General features: G+C 32.6%; 2 protein-coding genes across 5 annotated transcripts; one reads left to right on the top strand and one right to left on the bottom strand.

Moving 5' to 3' along the window:
- The first annotated feature begins 516 nt into the window (after positions 1-516).
- On the top strand, positions 517-2,729 carry LOC134683167 (uncharacterized). Its single transcript, XM_063542281.1, has 2 exons — positions 517-1,009; positions 1,363-2,729. Exon 2 carries the CDS (start codon positions 1,368-1,370, stop codon positions 2,592-2,594), a length of 1,227 nt encoding a protein of 408 aa, XP_063398351.1. The 5' UTR covers positions 517-1,009; positions 1,363-1,367; the 3' UTR covers positions 2,595-2,729.
- A 30-nt stretch (positions 2,730-2,759) lies between these two features.
- LOC134684056 (tetraspanin-7-like) lies at positions 2,760-11,357 on the bottom strand. Of its 4 annotated transcripts, none has more exons than XM_063543348.1 (9): positions 11,260-11,357; positions 9,378-9,438; positions 8,087-8,296; positions 7,626-7,700; positions 6,436-6,543; positions 5,553-5,618; positions 4,534-4,629; positions 3,598-3,681; positions 2,760-3,027 (listed from the first exon to the last, which is right to left on the bottom strand). In XM_063543348.1, exons 2-9 carry the CDS (start codon positions 9,435-9,437, stop codon positions 2,962-2,964), a joined length of 765 nt encoding a protein of 254 aa, XP_063399418.1. In that variant the 5' UTR covers position 9,438; positions 11,260-11,357; the 3' UTR covers positions 2,760-2,961. The 4 variants fall into 4 exon arrangements, with proteins under 4 accessions (XP_063399418.1, XP_063399417.1, XP_063399419.1 ...); XM_063543347.1 differs by lacking the exon at positions 11,260-11,357 and adding an exon at positions 10,346-10,425; XM_063543349.1 differs by lacking the exon at positions 11,260-11,357 and adding an exon at positions 10,106-10,133.
- Between the last annotated feature and the right edge of the window lie 986 nt (positions 11,358-12,343).

The following is a 12,343-nucleotide window of genomic DNA, read 5'->3' as shown; positions in this document are numbered from 1 at the left end:
TGTTGTGGTGACGAAAGAGTAAATAAATGGAAAAATGAAAAATGTAATGAGTATAAGAACAATATAGATAGAAATAAGGTTGATGATATATGTAATAGATTGTCTGCATATGTAAATGATGTAAATAATGTTACTAAATATGATATGAATAACATTGTTACTGATATGTGTGATACTTTAACCGAATCTGCCAAGGCAACATTCGGAACTTCGACATTTAATAAAACTATGTTTAAGTGCTCAAAGAACCAGTTTAGTAAAGACTGGTACAATAAAGATTGTAAAAAAGCGCAACGAGAATTTAGAAAATCTCAGAGGTTATACAAACATTATGGGTCGAACATTTTTAAAGAACGACTTAGACAAAGTGAATTGCATTATAAAAAAGTTATGGATGTTAATATCAAGAATCATAATACTGAAATGAGTAAAAAGATGAAGGGATTGAAAACAAAAAATCCCAAAGAATTTTTGGAAATTGTTCAATAGAGGTAGAAAAAGAGGGAAAAGCAATATTTCACTGCAAAATTTATTTGATTTTTTCAAGGACTTAAACAAAAATAAGTTCGAAAATGAGTTTTTGATAGAAAACGATGTAAATTCTGATACAGTAAATGAAAATTTGAATTGTCCAATAACCCGGGAGGAAATTTTGAAAGCTGTAAAAAAAGCTAAAAATAATAAATCACCGGGTGAAGACCAAGTAATTAATGAATATATTGCTTCTTCTCTTGATTGTATGGTTGATATTTATGTATATTTATTTAATATTGTATTTGATACGGGAATCTTGCCTGAGGCTTGGCTTATTGGAAATGTCATACCTATTTTCAAAAACAAGGGGAGTAAATTAGACGCCAAAAATTATAGACCGATTACACTTTTGTCTTGTCTTGGGAAAGTTTTCACTTCAATTCTTAACGACAGACTTGGGGATTTTATTGAAAATTATAACATCTTAAACGAAAACCAAGCAGGTTTCCGGCAAGGTTATTCCACAACAGATCATGTTTTTTCATTACATGCTTTATTTGAATTATTGCGGGTGAAAAAGAAGAAATTATTTTGTGTATTTGTCGACTTCGAAAAAGCTTTTGATTTTATCCATCGAAACTCATTATTTTTTAAACTAATATTAAACCATGTGAACGGAAAATTTCTAAGAATTATTAAAAATATGTATGATGATGTCAAATCTAAAATTGTTCATAATTCAGAAGTTTCTGATATTTTTGCTTGTGAAACAGGAGTTAGACAAGGGGAAAACCTTTCTCCTTTGCTTTTCTCCCTGTATCTAAATGATTTACAAGAATTTTTAGAAAACTCTAATATTGAAGGAATACAGTCTGTAACAAAAGATATTGAAAATGAACTTTTTGTATATTTTAAATTTTTTCTGTTATTGTATGCTGATGATACAATACTACTTTCTGAATCTAGCCATGATTTACAATGTATGTTGGACAAATTTTCAGAGTATATGCAAACAATGGAAATTGAAAATTAATATAAATAAAACGAAAATTATGATATTCTCAAAAGGTAGAATACCTAGAAACTTATTATTTAATATAGATGGAAATGAAATTGAGATAGTCAGTAGTTATAAATATCTTGGTATTGTATTTTCTAGAAGTGGCTCGTTTCTTTCCACCAGAAAATATCTTCGTGACCAGGCGATTAAAGCAATGTATGCTGTGATAAAAAAATCCAGATTAAATAACTTGTCGATCGAGTGCCAACTCGATATGTTTGATAAGGCTATTGTTCCTATACTAACTTATGGGTGTGAGATATGGGGATTCGAAAATTTAGATATTCTTGAGAGAGTTCATTTGCGTTTTTGCAAACATATATTGAGGTTAAAAAAATCGACCCCCAATTTTATGGTCTATGGGGAATTGGGAAGATGTCCCATTTCTGTTACCGTCAAGTCACGTATGATTAATTTCTGGTGTCGTTTACAAGAAGGAAAAGAGAGCAAAATATCATGTTTATTATATAAGCTGTTATATGTAAATTTTAATAACTATGGTTATGATAGTAAATGGATATTATATATAAAGAAAATTTTTGATGACTGTGGAATGTCAAATATATGGCAAAGTCACAACTTATTTGAGAAACGTTGGGTTGTATTGAGTGTTCAGCAAAGATTAAGAGATCAGTTCATTCAAGAATGGTCAACAGAAATGAACACTTCGCCCAAGGGGCTGTGTTATAGATTGTACAAAAATGTTTTTAAATTTGAACACTATTTATCAGTTCTACCATTTAATTTATTAATAACCTTATGTAAATTTAGATGTGGGAATAACCGTTTGCCCATTGAGACGGGAAGGTGGCGCAACATACCAAGATCTGAAAGATTGTGTCACCTTTGTGGCTCAGCTGACATTGGTGATGAAAACCATTATATCATGTCTTGTAATTATTTCAAAGATGAAAGATGCAAATACTTACCTCATTATTGTATTAAAAATATAAATGTTATCAAATTCAAACAAGTATGTTCAACCCAAAATATTGTTGAACTTGAGAAACTTTGTAGATTTATTAAATCTATTTCTGTGAAAGTCTATCCTCCTGGTTAATACAACTATATGTTTATTTATCATTTGTGTAAATATTTATCATATTAATTTTGTATTTCACACATGCTATATCTTATATATGTTATATATATTATTGTAATATCTTCTCTGTAACTATGTATTTGGTTTATGAGAATAAAGATCATTCATTCACAAACTCCGATGTATTTCAATAAATTTTAATTACAAAACTCAACAGATCACAGCCAAATCTTACAACGAAAAATATAAAAACCTAATGTTCTTTAATTTCAACTATCAAACCATACTAACTAACAATTTACATGCATATCTTTGTAAAAGAATATATTCATATTTCATAACAATTCAAATAAAAAAAACAGTTTTGTAAGAAATATCAACACAGTTAAACTCTTAGGTCATCATCGTCACTTTTTTTCCAAGCGGCACATGCCAAAAATATACCAAGTAACTGAAATTCAAAATAATAGCAATGAATTAAAAATGATAAACAATTATTTACGTTATTTCTATACAATTCGTTAGTATACTTTAGTGTTTTATCATTTCAGTACAATACACAAAACATCTCACCAAAACCATAATAATAGAAAAGTAGGTAAATTTAAATAATATCATCATCTCCACTCCGCTTCCATGCTGCACAGGCCAAAAATATACCAAGCAACTGAAATAAATGCAGAGGTAAATAAAATATTTATCAGCTTTTCGATCAAAGAGAGATAACTCTAATTGCAAATACTTTCTTACTCTCGTTTCCAAATTCTAAAAACTAAAACAAAAAAAATCCTTTCCAAAACTTCAATACTTTGGATCAATCTGTTTACATTAGGGACTATTTCCTTTTGCGTCATCAACTTTCCATTAATTACTTATCTATTCACAAAGCTGTAACAAGGAAAATAAACTATAATTATGTTTTTTATAAAGACACAGAAATTGACTCTAGTTAAACACAGATACGTTATAAGAAAAAAATACGAAACTAAAAAACTGTAATTGTGATTTTATCTGTTCTCACCTGAAACATGGCTACACCAACTCCTGCACCTATCAGAAGGGTAATGTGAGACTTTATTTGGTTTTCCATTTGATCATAACAACCCTGAAAAAAAATATCCGTAAAACATATAGAGGCAATTTTTAAAGGGAATCTATAATCGATGTCAAAAACCTATCACAGTGGTGACTAAGTATGTTGTATAATTGTATATGAATCATTTATAGCGTACAAAATTAATCTCACTTGCATGACGACCTCAACAACGTGGTACAAAGAAAAAAAGATAGATAAATGCACACAACCAAACTTGAGTAAAAAAAGCTTTTTTATCCTAAATTTCATATTTGTGGCATTCAACTACAGTCACATAATATAAATAACATTAAGACATAAACTACATACTTGCCAGATTGTTATGATTAAAGTCACAAAGCCGAAAACATAAAATTCTAAATTTCATACTTATGGTATCCGAACTAAAGTCAAACAGCAAGCCTAAATTCCAAGGCTACGATTTTCAATCTACAGTTCAAACACTTTAAAACTTGAATCTTATTCCCAATGATACCCAATCTTAAGTTTATAGTCAAGCAATAACGGTATATCATTCCATAGGCGGATCCACAGGGGGGTCTGGGGGGGGGGGGGGGGGGGGCCGGCCACCCCCTTTTCGTGGGAAAAATTTGGTTGATTATATAGGGAATCATTGAAGCATGACTTGAACGGGCCCCCTCTTAGGTCAGTCAGCGGCCCCCCTTAGGAAAAGTTCTGGATCCGCCACTGCAAAACCATATGGCATTCAAACTATAACCACAAAGTAAGATAAATTGAATCATTGTTTTCAAACTTAAGTCACACCTTTAACGGTCGTCTTTAAGTAATGGAGTTTCAACTTTCAGCATAAACATTGCCTGTACTAATCGTAAATAGACTAACTGTTAGTTTCGGACTTACCTGGTCATACAAGTTTTTAAATGGTTTTACTTTTGCCTTTGCTTCTTTTTGGCATTCCTGTTTATTTGACCCACAACATGAATCCGGAACAAGTTTCTAAAAAAGTTTTACATCTATCCAGTAAGAATTGTTATAGCTTTTAATCTTATAAATGCTATTCAATCCAATGGTTATTTCAGATATAACGGAAGTATCTATTGAATCTACTAGTATTTACAATCAATCTCCCATACAGACAGAATTAAATTGTCCCTCCCTCGATGAAGAGGAAAGGACGATAACTCTGTCTGTAAGGGAGATTGATTTCACAATTGTACATTCATTGCGATTGTATGTATGGTCGCTATAGTTCAGTATTGCTAACTCATTTTGGATGAATGGAGACGATTAAGGGACCTCAGCAACAACTCATTCAGGGGTCCTGATGTCAATATATACTTCATTTTCCAGCACTAGTCGAAGTTTCCTCCTATTATCTCAGTCGACATACTTTACAGAACCTACTAATTGAATTTAATTTTAATTTGTTAGTCTTGAATATGTACGTAAAATTTGCGGCCGCTTTGACATTCTGCAACAGTCAATCTAACATATTTTTGTTTCCAGTTTGCTCAAAAGGGTGATTACAACCACTTATCTTACCCTTGTGGAGGACCAAACATCATCCACAGTTTTGATTGGGTTCGTGTTTTTGCTCAGTTTATTTTGTGTTTTGTGCATGCGTCTTTTTGTCGTTTTCCGTTTTTAAGCCATGGCATTGTCAGTTAGTTTTCGACGACTTCTGAATTTGAATATCCCTATGGTATCTTTAGCCTCTCTTCTTGTTTCACCTATTGTGTATCTTCACGACTATATCAACCAATCAGATCTTTGTTTGAAGGATACTCTTTTTACATTAAAAGAAATGAAAAATCCGGATCCATATCTAACGAAATAGGGAAATCCTGTTCTATATATATATAGACGTATCAATGAAGTCATCGGAAATAAATTTCACGGGATGTATTATGTTAACTTACGTCATCAGCAAGCGGTATTTTCATAACAGTGTAATCTGTAAAGTTGCGTTCGCCACAACATTTTAACTGAAAAAGAAAAATGGGGCGTCGTGATAGATATGGCAGCTTCTTGTCTGTAGTTCAAACGGAATCATCACATGACTCTATTACAATTTAAGTTTTTTTAACATAAAAAAGTAACGCTTTTTTGCGCCTGTTCCAACTTAAGTCAGGATCCTCTGGCTTTTGTAAGTCTTGCAAAAAAAATTGGAGTTAAGTGTGGCGTCCATTTTTACTGAAGTATTACCTAATTTTATTTAGGGGCCAGCTAAAGACCTCCTCCGAGTTACGGACTTTTCTCGCCTCGTTGAAGACGCATTGGTGGACTTCGGCTGTTATCTGCACTTTGGTCGGGTTGTTCACTTTGACATATTCCCCATTTTTACAGTACATTTTCTTACATCTTGTAACTTTCAGTGGTAATTTAAAACGTAGTGTATCCTTGTGAATATATTATTCAAATTATTAGTGCGTAAATCATTAACTGACTAGGATTGCCATTGTTCCTGCCGAAGGACGGGGGTACTCTCCGGGAACTTCGGCTTGCTTCTTTATAAAAAATAAAAAATGGCAGCCACGAAGTAGCGTTAAACATAATAAAAAAAAGCAATCAATCATATTTCCAGATAAAATTTCTGGATATCTTAATTTACGAAGAGTTTTTATGACGATCTTGACTCCTCAAGAAGTTCTTGCACGGTCGGTACTGCATAACTTTTGTTTCTAAATCCGAAATAAAGAACTATATTGATGATTCTACATGATATCAGTTTTAGCGAAATTTAAAGAAGCAAAAGTACACAATTATTTTTTTAGGTCTATATTCATTGGTCTTTGTAATTACCCAGCTCTGGATCCCGTCCCATCCTTTATTGACCAGTTCACTTGTCTTATTTTTCGAATCATACTCCGAAAGAGATTCTCTTAATACAGTTTGTAGCGTGTCGTCTACCTAAAACAAACAAAATAGTGTAGTCAACGTTTGAAACGTTATAATACTATATGCAATTGCCATTTGTTGATGCAGTCATTAATGGGAAGAGTTTGTTATTTTTACCTCAAATTCTTTCTGGAATGTTTATTTATTTCTATTCCGTTATATTTGGGTTTTTCCCTTATCTATTTCTATCTTTATAGTAACCGTGGTTTGTAGAACAAGTTGAAGAACTGGTTGGATAGTATCTATATAAAAGTCTCGAAGTTACTGCGAGCAAACCAAACCTACATTTTTTACGTGTCTTGCCTCTTATTTCGCCATGTAGATAGATTAGAAATGTTTTAGATTCGGACGAATTTATGAGGGAGAATTTAACAGCAGTTAACTAGTATTACAGATCTAATTTCGACTAAACCGTTGTTGTTTTGTTTTATTGTTTTTTTTCTCCATTTTTTATATGATATTTATATTTATAACTGTTTGCAAGAATGATGAATATTACATAATGAATATTCCCAAAAAAGATAATTAAGGGACATATTTCATGTGTACTATTGTTTTTCTGTTTGTCTTTTTCATTTTTAGCCATGGCGTTGTCAGTTTGTTTTAGATTTATGAGTTTGACTATCCCTTTGGTATCTTCCGTCCCTCTTTAATTATTCATTTTTCCATTCTTTTATTGTTTTTCATAGTCTACTGACATCTTTCTCCTTTTGCGAGCGAACTACTATTTACATAACAGTTCAATGCAATGTTGCGGGGTCTCTGTCGTGGTCTGCGTTTTAGTAATTTAATTTAATGAAGAAAAAACCAACAAATTGGACAAATTGGACGAACAAAAAACTACATCTTTAAGTTCATTGTTAAAGTGCAAGCTAAAATATATTCTTATTGTGTAGGGAATAATAAAGTGTATATATACTCGCTACAAAACAAGAGAACAGCTCGGCGAACCTAACTCTTCTTTCTGTTTCTTAGGCTAGTCAAATAAATATATATTTGCCTATACTACTTTACGAATATCGAATGCACAACTTTTGATATTTATTTTTTTCATTTGTCTATCTATCAATCAATCAAACTTGTAAAAAACTTACTTTGCCTTTGTAAACCGCAGCAATGATTCCTGCTGAAAATTCACCAAGGAACACAAGCACAACACATCCCATGTACTGAAAATGAAATGAATGAAATTGTAGTCTTTCATTTATTGTGAGTCCTTAATAATTCTTAACTGCTTTACAAGTAAATTCTCAATGAGACAACTCTTCACCAGAGACCAAATTAATATCACCTACAATGTTTATTAATTTATTTATTTAGTACATAAAACTTTGATCTTCCTTGGTTTTTTTTAACAAGGCTAAATATGTTCACAAAGTTTTGGGAATAATAAAGTATTTAAACCATGACCATATAGGTCGTGCTGAAATCGTTAGTTATGTTGAATATTGACCCGAGGCGAAGTCGGAGTTAAATTTCCAGGATGCATTACCAACAAACTTTTTGTCTAGATTGATCATTGTGTATTATCATTTCACATTGTTAGTTAACTTACCAGTGCCAAGAAGAATTTGATCTGCTTGCATCCACCAATAAAACCAAACAGACCGACAAGCAAAACGAATATACCGAAGCCTATTAATATGTAAGCAGCAGTAGATATGTACTTGTCTCCCGAGTTCAGTTCTATGACATGTTGTATGTTTAGTAAATTAGGATTTACTTTTAGAAATATTCCTACACCCAGTACAAAGACACCTGTGAGCTGAAACATAAAGGAATTTATAAAATACATCGTGATTTTTTTCCCTACGGTTAAGGGAGCTACCATTTCATTTTTAGGGGAAGGGGGAGGGGCTAGGATGAAAAATTTTGTCCTGCATTTTTTTTTTAGCTGTAATCTCTGTCCTGTCTTTTTATTTTTCACTCTGTTCGGTCCTACCTTCTTTTTTTTTAGTTTATCCTGACATTTTTTGACCTAAATTGTCGTCCTGACTTTTTTTTTGTAAGTGTCTCATCCTGCCTTTTTTTTTTACTCAAAACTCCTGTCCTGCCTATTTTTTCAAATTTCATCCTAGCCCCCCCCCCCCCCCCCCCCCCCTAAAAATCAAATGGTAGCTCGCTAATGATGTTATTCTATTTTAAAAGTGTATATTACATCCATAAGGAGACAAAGGCATTATGACATACAAACAACAATACAATCAACCGCACCTTCGTTATGTTTACACAAATAAAAATAAAACATTAAACATGCACAAAACACAACACAACACGACACAACACAAAACAACACAACACAACACAACACTACACAACACAACACTACACAACACAACAAGACACGACACGACACGACACAACAGACCCATAACTAATTGTCCACAGCACAACAATACAAACGACCCATAGCTAATTGTTCACTATCCTCAGTTCTATATACTGTTTAATAAAGGAGTCTATAAAATTTTACTTGCTGACTTGTAGTTAGATCTAGAATATAATGATCATTAAGCAAACAGAAAATTTCGTGTTTGTGATGTCTTCTCTTATCATTTTGTATGTCACCTGAATTCTTTGTAGGTAAAACTATACTGTTGAATCATTTATTTTCGAGTATTACAATTTTCTTGCGTTTTCGAGGATATTCGATTTCGTTCAACATTTTACTTTGTTGTTCCGCGAGTACCCTCAAAATCCACGAAAATTGGTTTCCAACGAATACATATGAATCCAAAGTACAAACATTCTCTCTTTAGAAGTTATGTACGTAAAGTCCCATTTTCATCTTGTTCACAAACGAGCGTTATACCATCAATTCTTCAAAGTTGATAATAAGTACTTACCACAAAAAGTATGTTGAATGTCACAAGGACACAACGAGCAAATCCATCACAACAACCCATTCTGAAAGTAAAATTTCAGTATTTAAAAAAAAAGAGATTGGAATGAGTTTTGTATGATTACATAACTAATGGACTGAAGAAAATCATAAAAACATGAATGTATGCCGATTAGTTACAGTTTAAGCTTTCAACAACTTCGAATTGCTGTTTTTCTTGATAATGTCTTTAAATTACCAGTCGGTCGCTTCGGTACTCAAGCATTGTTACATCTCTTTGTTTTCGTTTCCGATCCTATTCATAAATAGCATATTTTAGTAGAATTTTGTTTCTTCTAATTCTGGGAATTTGGTGCTGAGGGAGTTGCTTGTTTTTGTTTGATTTTTGATTTTTTAATGAAAATGATAGTTCTCATATTGGCATTGCAAAACCTAACGGGATATGAAATCTTGAAACAATATTATATAAGAAAGATACACAACACAAACATTTGTTAGTTCCGGATTTTTTCTTGCTCATCAGTCACGGTTATATCGAATATGTTTGATATTCCATAATAAACGACCATTTATGAATTGAAAAAAAACATGTAGCAAACACGTTTATTATTTGCGTTTTGCAACAGTAACCGATGAAAAAAGACAAACCTTATGAGTTCTACAAACATATTTGTGAATTAGATAAAAACTTTAATTAATTTACTTTTCCCATTTTAAACTGGAAATACTTACTCGTTTCCTTTACAACTTTCTAAGCTATAATTCTACCAAATATGATTTTTTACTGATATAATCATCAGACAATACACAAGTCCAATGTCCTTATTCCTGTACATAATACGCGTACGCCCCTTTCACTTTTTCACGAAAGATACAAGTTCATAAATCCTTAAACAGTCACGATAAAATACATGTAAAATTTCGTTTTTGATCATTTTTTTCTCCGTACTTTCAGTTGTATCCAATACTTACCTAATTCTTATACTTAAAAGACCAAATGTCCGTAAAATTCCCTATATAACCAATTGATCAGGTCAACACCTCTAGTTATGTCGTCATTAATATCTAATCAAATAATTTTTGATATGAATAATTATCCGGTGGTTGATAAATCAGAAAATTTCATGTGTACATATAGGGTTCACAGATAAAGTAAATATGGCGCATTATCTAATTGGTCATACATATGCGTCATAAAGAATTTCTTTCATCCCCGCACAACCCCCCAAAATAGGCTGTAGACCTCCCTACCCTCAAAACACTTGACAATTTCAACTATATTATTGGTTATTGTCTAGGAACTAGCTTTTAGTAATTTCGAGTTCTTTTATTTTGGTGTTTTGGTGTTTTGTGTCTTGGATTTGTTTTCTTTTTTGTGACTCTCATTAATCTTTTGCGTAAGGCCAAATGCAACAGATTTTTTTTTCAGTTTCTTCTTATGTTGAGCTGTCACATCACTTGCGGGCTTAGCGCTCAAACCTGTTACACCCAGTCACATTCTGTGTGTCAGTGTCTGTCCCAGGTCAGGAACCTGTAGGTCAGTGATTGTCGCTGGTTCATGTCTGTCATATTTTGTTCGTAAATTGGTTTTGATAAATCAGGCTATTGCATGGTTTATTGACCCTTTTGAATTGTTTCACAATTACCTTTAATAGCCGACTATATGCTGCATAGGTTTTATATTCTCATTGCTGAATTGCTGATAGCGTACACGTACGGTGGCCTGATATGGCTTACTTCAACTTAATTTTAACTCTGGAGGATAGTTGTCTCGTTGGTATTCATAACATATCTTCTCATTTTTATAATAAAAATAAAAAAGAAATTTTCAAACATAAGAAAAGTAATGTGTGCAGAACACAAATAACAAACAAACAGAATCTTACCGGTTAAACTTTCTGTTTGACCTCAATGGTCAATGTACCCGACTCCTGTCCGTATTTCAAATACAAATCTTTAGTCACTTGAGTCGTTGACTGCATGCACTCAAACGAATTAAAAATAGATCATCAAACAGCTTGACATGTATCGTATTAAATAGGAAACGGTATCATATGACAAATTAGGCAATTAGGTGTTTGAGGGCAAAACAATATAAAAAAAACAATTAGATGATCTCTATTTTGTAATTTTTAGCCACTTTTTCATAGATCCTATACCCATTTCTTAACCCTCTTTCCCACATATACACTTTTTATATTCTCTATATCCTACGTCTTCATTTCTTAACCCTCTTTCCCACATATCCACTTTTTGTATTCTCTATATCCTACGTCTTCATTTCTTAACCCTCTTTCCCACATATCCACTTTTTGTATTCTCTATATCCTACGTCTTCATTTTAAATCCCTATATCCCACGCCCCAAGAGCGTGCGAACCCTCTTTCTCCCTTTTCAGTGATCTCGTACATCATCCCGCAGCATTTCTGATTCTTGAACGGTAAATGTCTATTGTCATATTCGTACTTGACCTGTATGTAATGCCAAATGGTCAACGACGTTGAATTTATATTAAAACATAAAACAAAACAAAAAACGATTTTTGAGGAAGCTAAGGGGCATAACTCTAGATTAAGTCGATTTATTTTTTTCGACTGTAGATGCTAGTCCTTGGCATCATGGGAATATTTATGAAGAAGGTACTTTAGTTATCACCCGTATAAACAAAAACAAAAATTTAAACAATTAACTGAGGGGCATAACTTTTGACAACAATACTAGCATAAATGGAGGTTTAAAAGGACCACTGCTGTCCGTATTTGTGAGTCCGTCCAAGGTCAAAAACATATGGCCTTTATTAGTCTTGCTTGGTTTTTTTTCTAAATTTTAGTTCATTTATACATGTTTCGGAGTTAAGTGTGACGTCCATTTTCATTGAACTAGTTCACAATCTTGGCAAGGGGACAGCTTAAGCCCGCCTCTGTAAGCTGGATTTTCTCGCTGCGTTGAAGACCCATTGGTGGACTTGCC

The sequence above is a fragment of the Mytilus trossulus genome, chromosome 9 (assembly GCF_036588685.1).
Source record: "Mytilus trossulus isolate FHL-02 chromosome 9, PNRI_Mtr1.1.1.hap1, whole genome shotgun sequence".
In the NCBI taxonomy this organism is placed as follows: Eukaryota; Metazoa; Mollusca; class Bivalvia; order Mytilida; family Mytilidae; genus Mytilus; species Mytilus trossulus.
The sequence above is the reverse complement of the archived record's forward strand: the minus strand, read 5'-3'. Positions and strand labels throughout refer to the sequence as shown.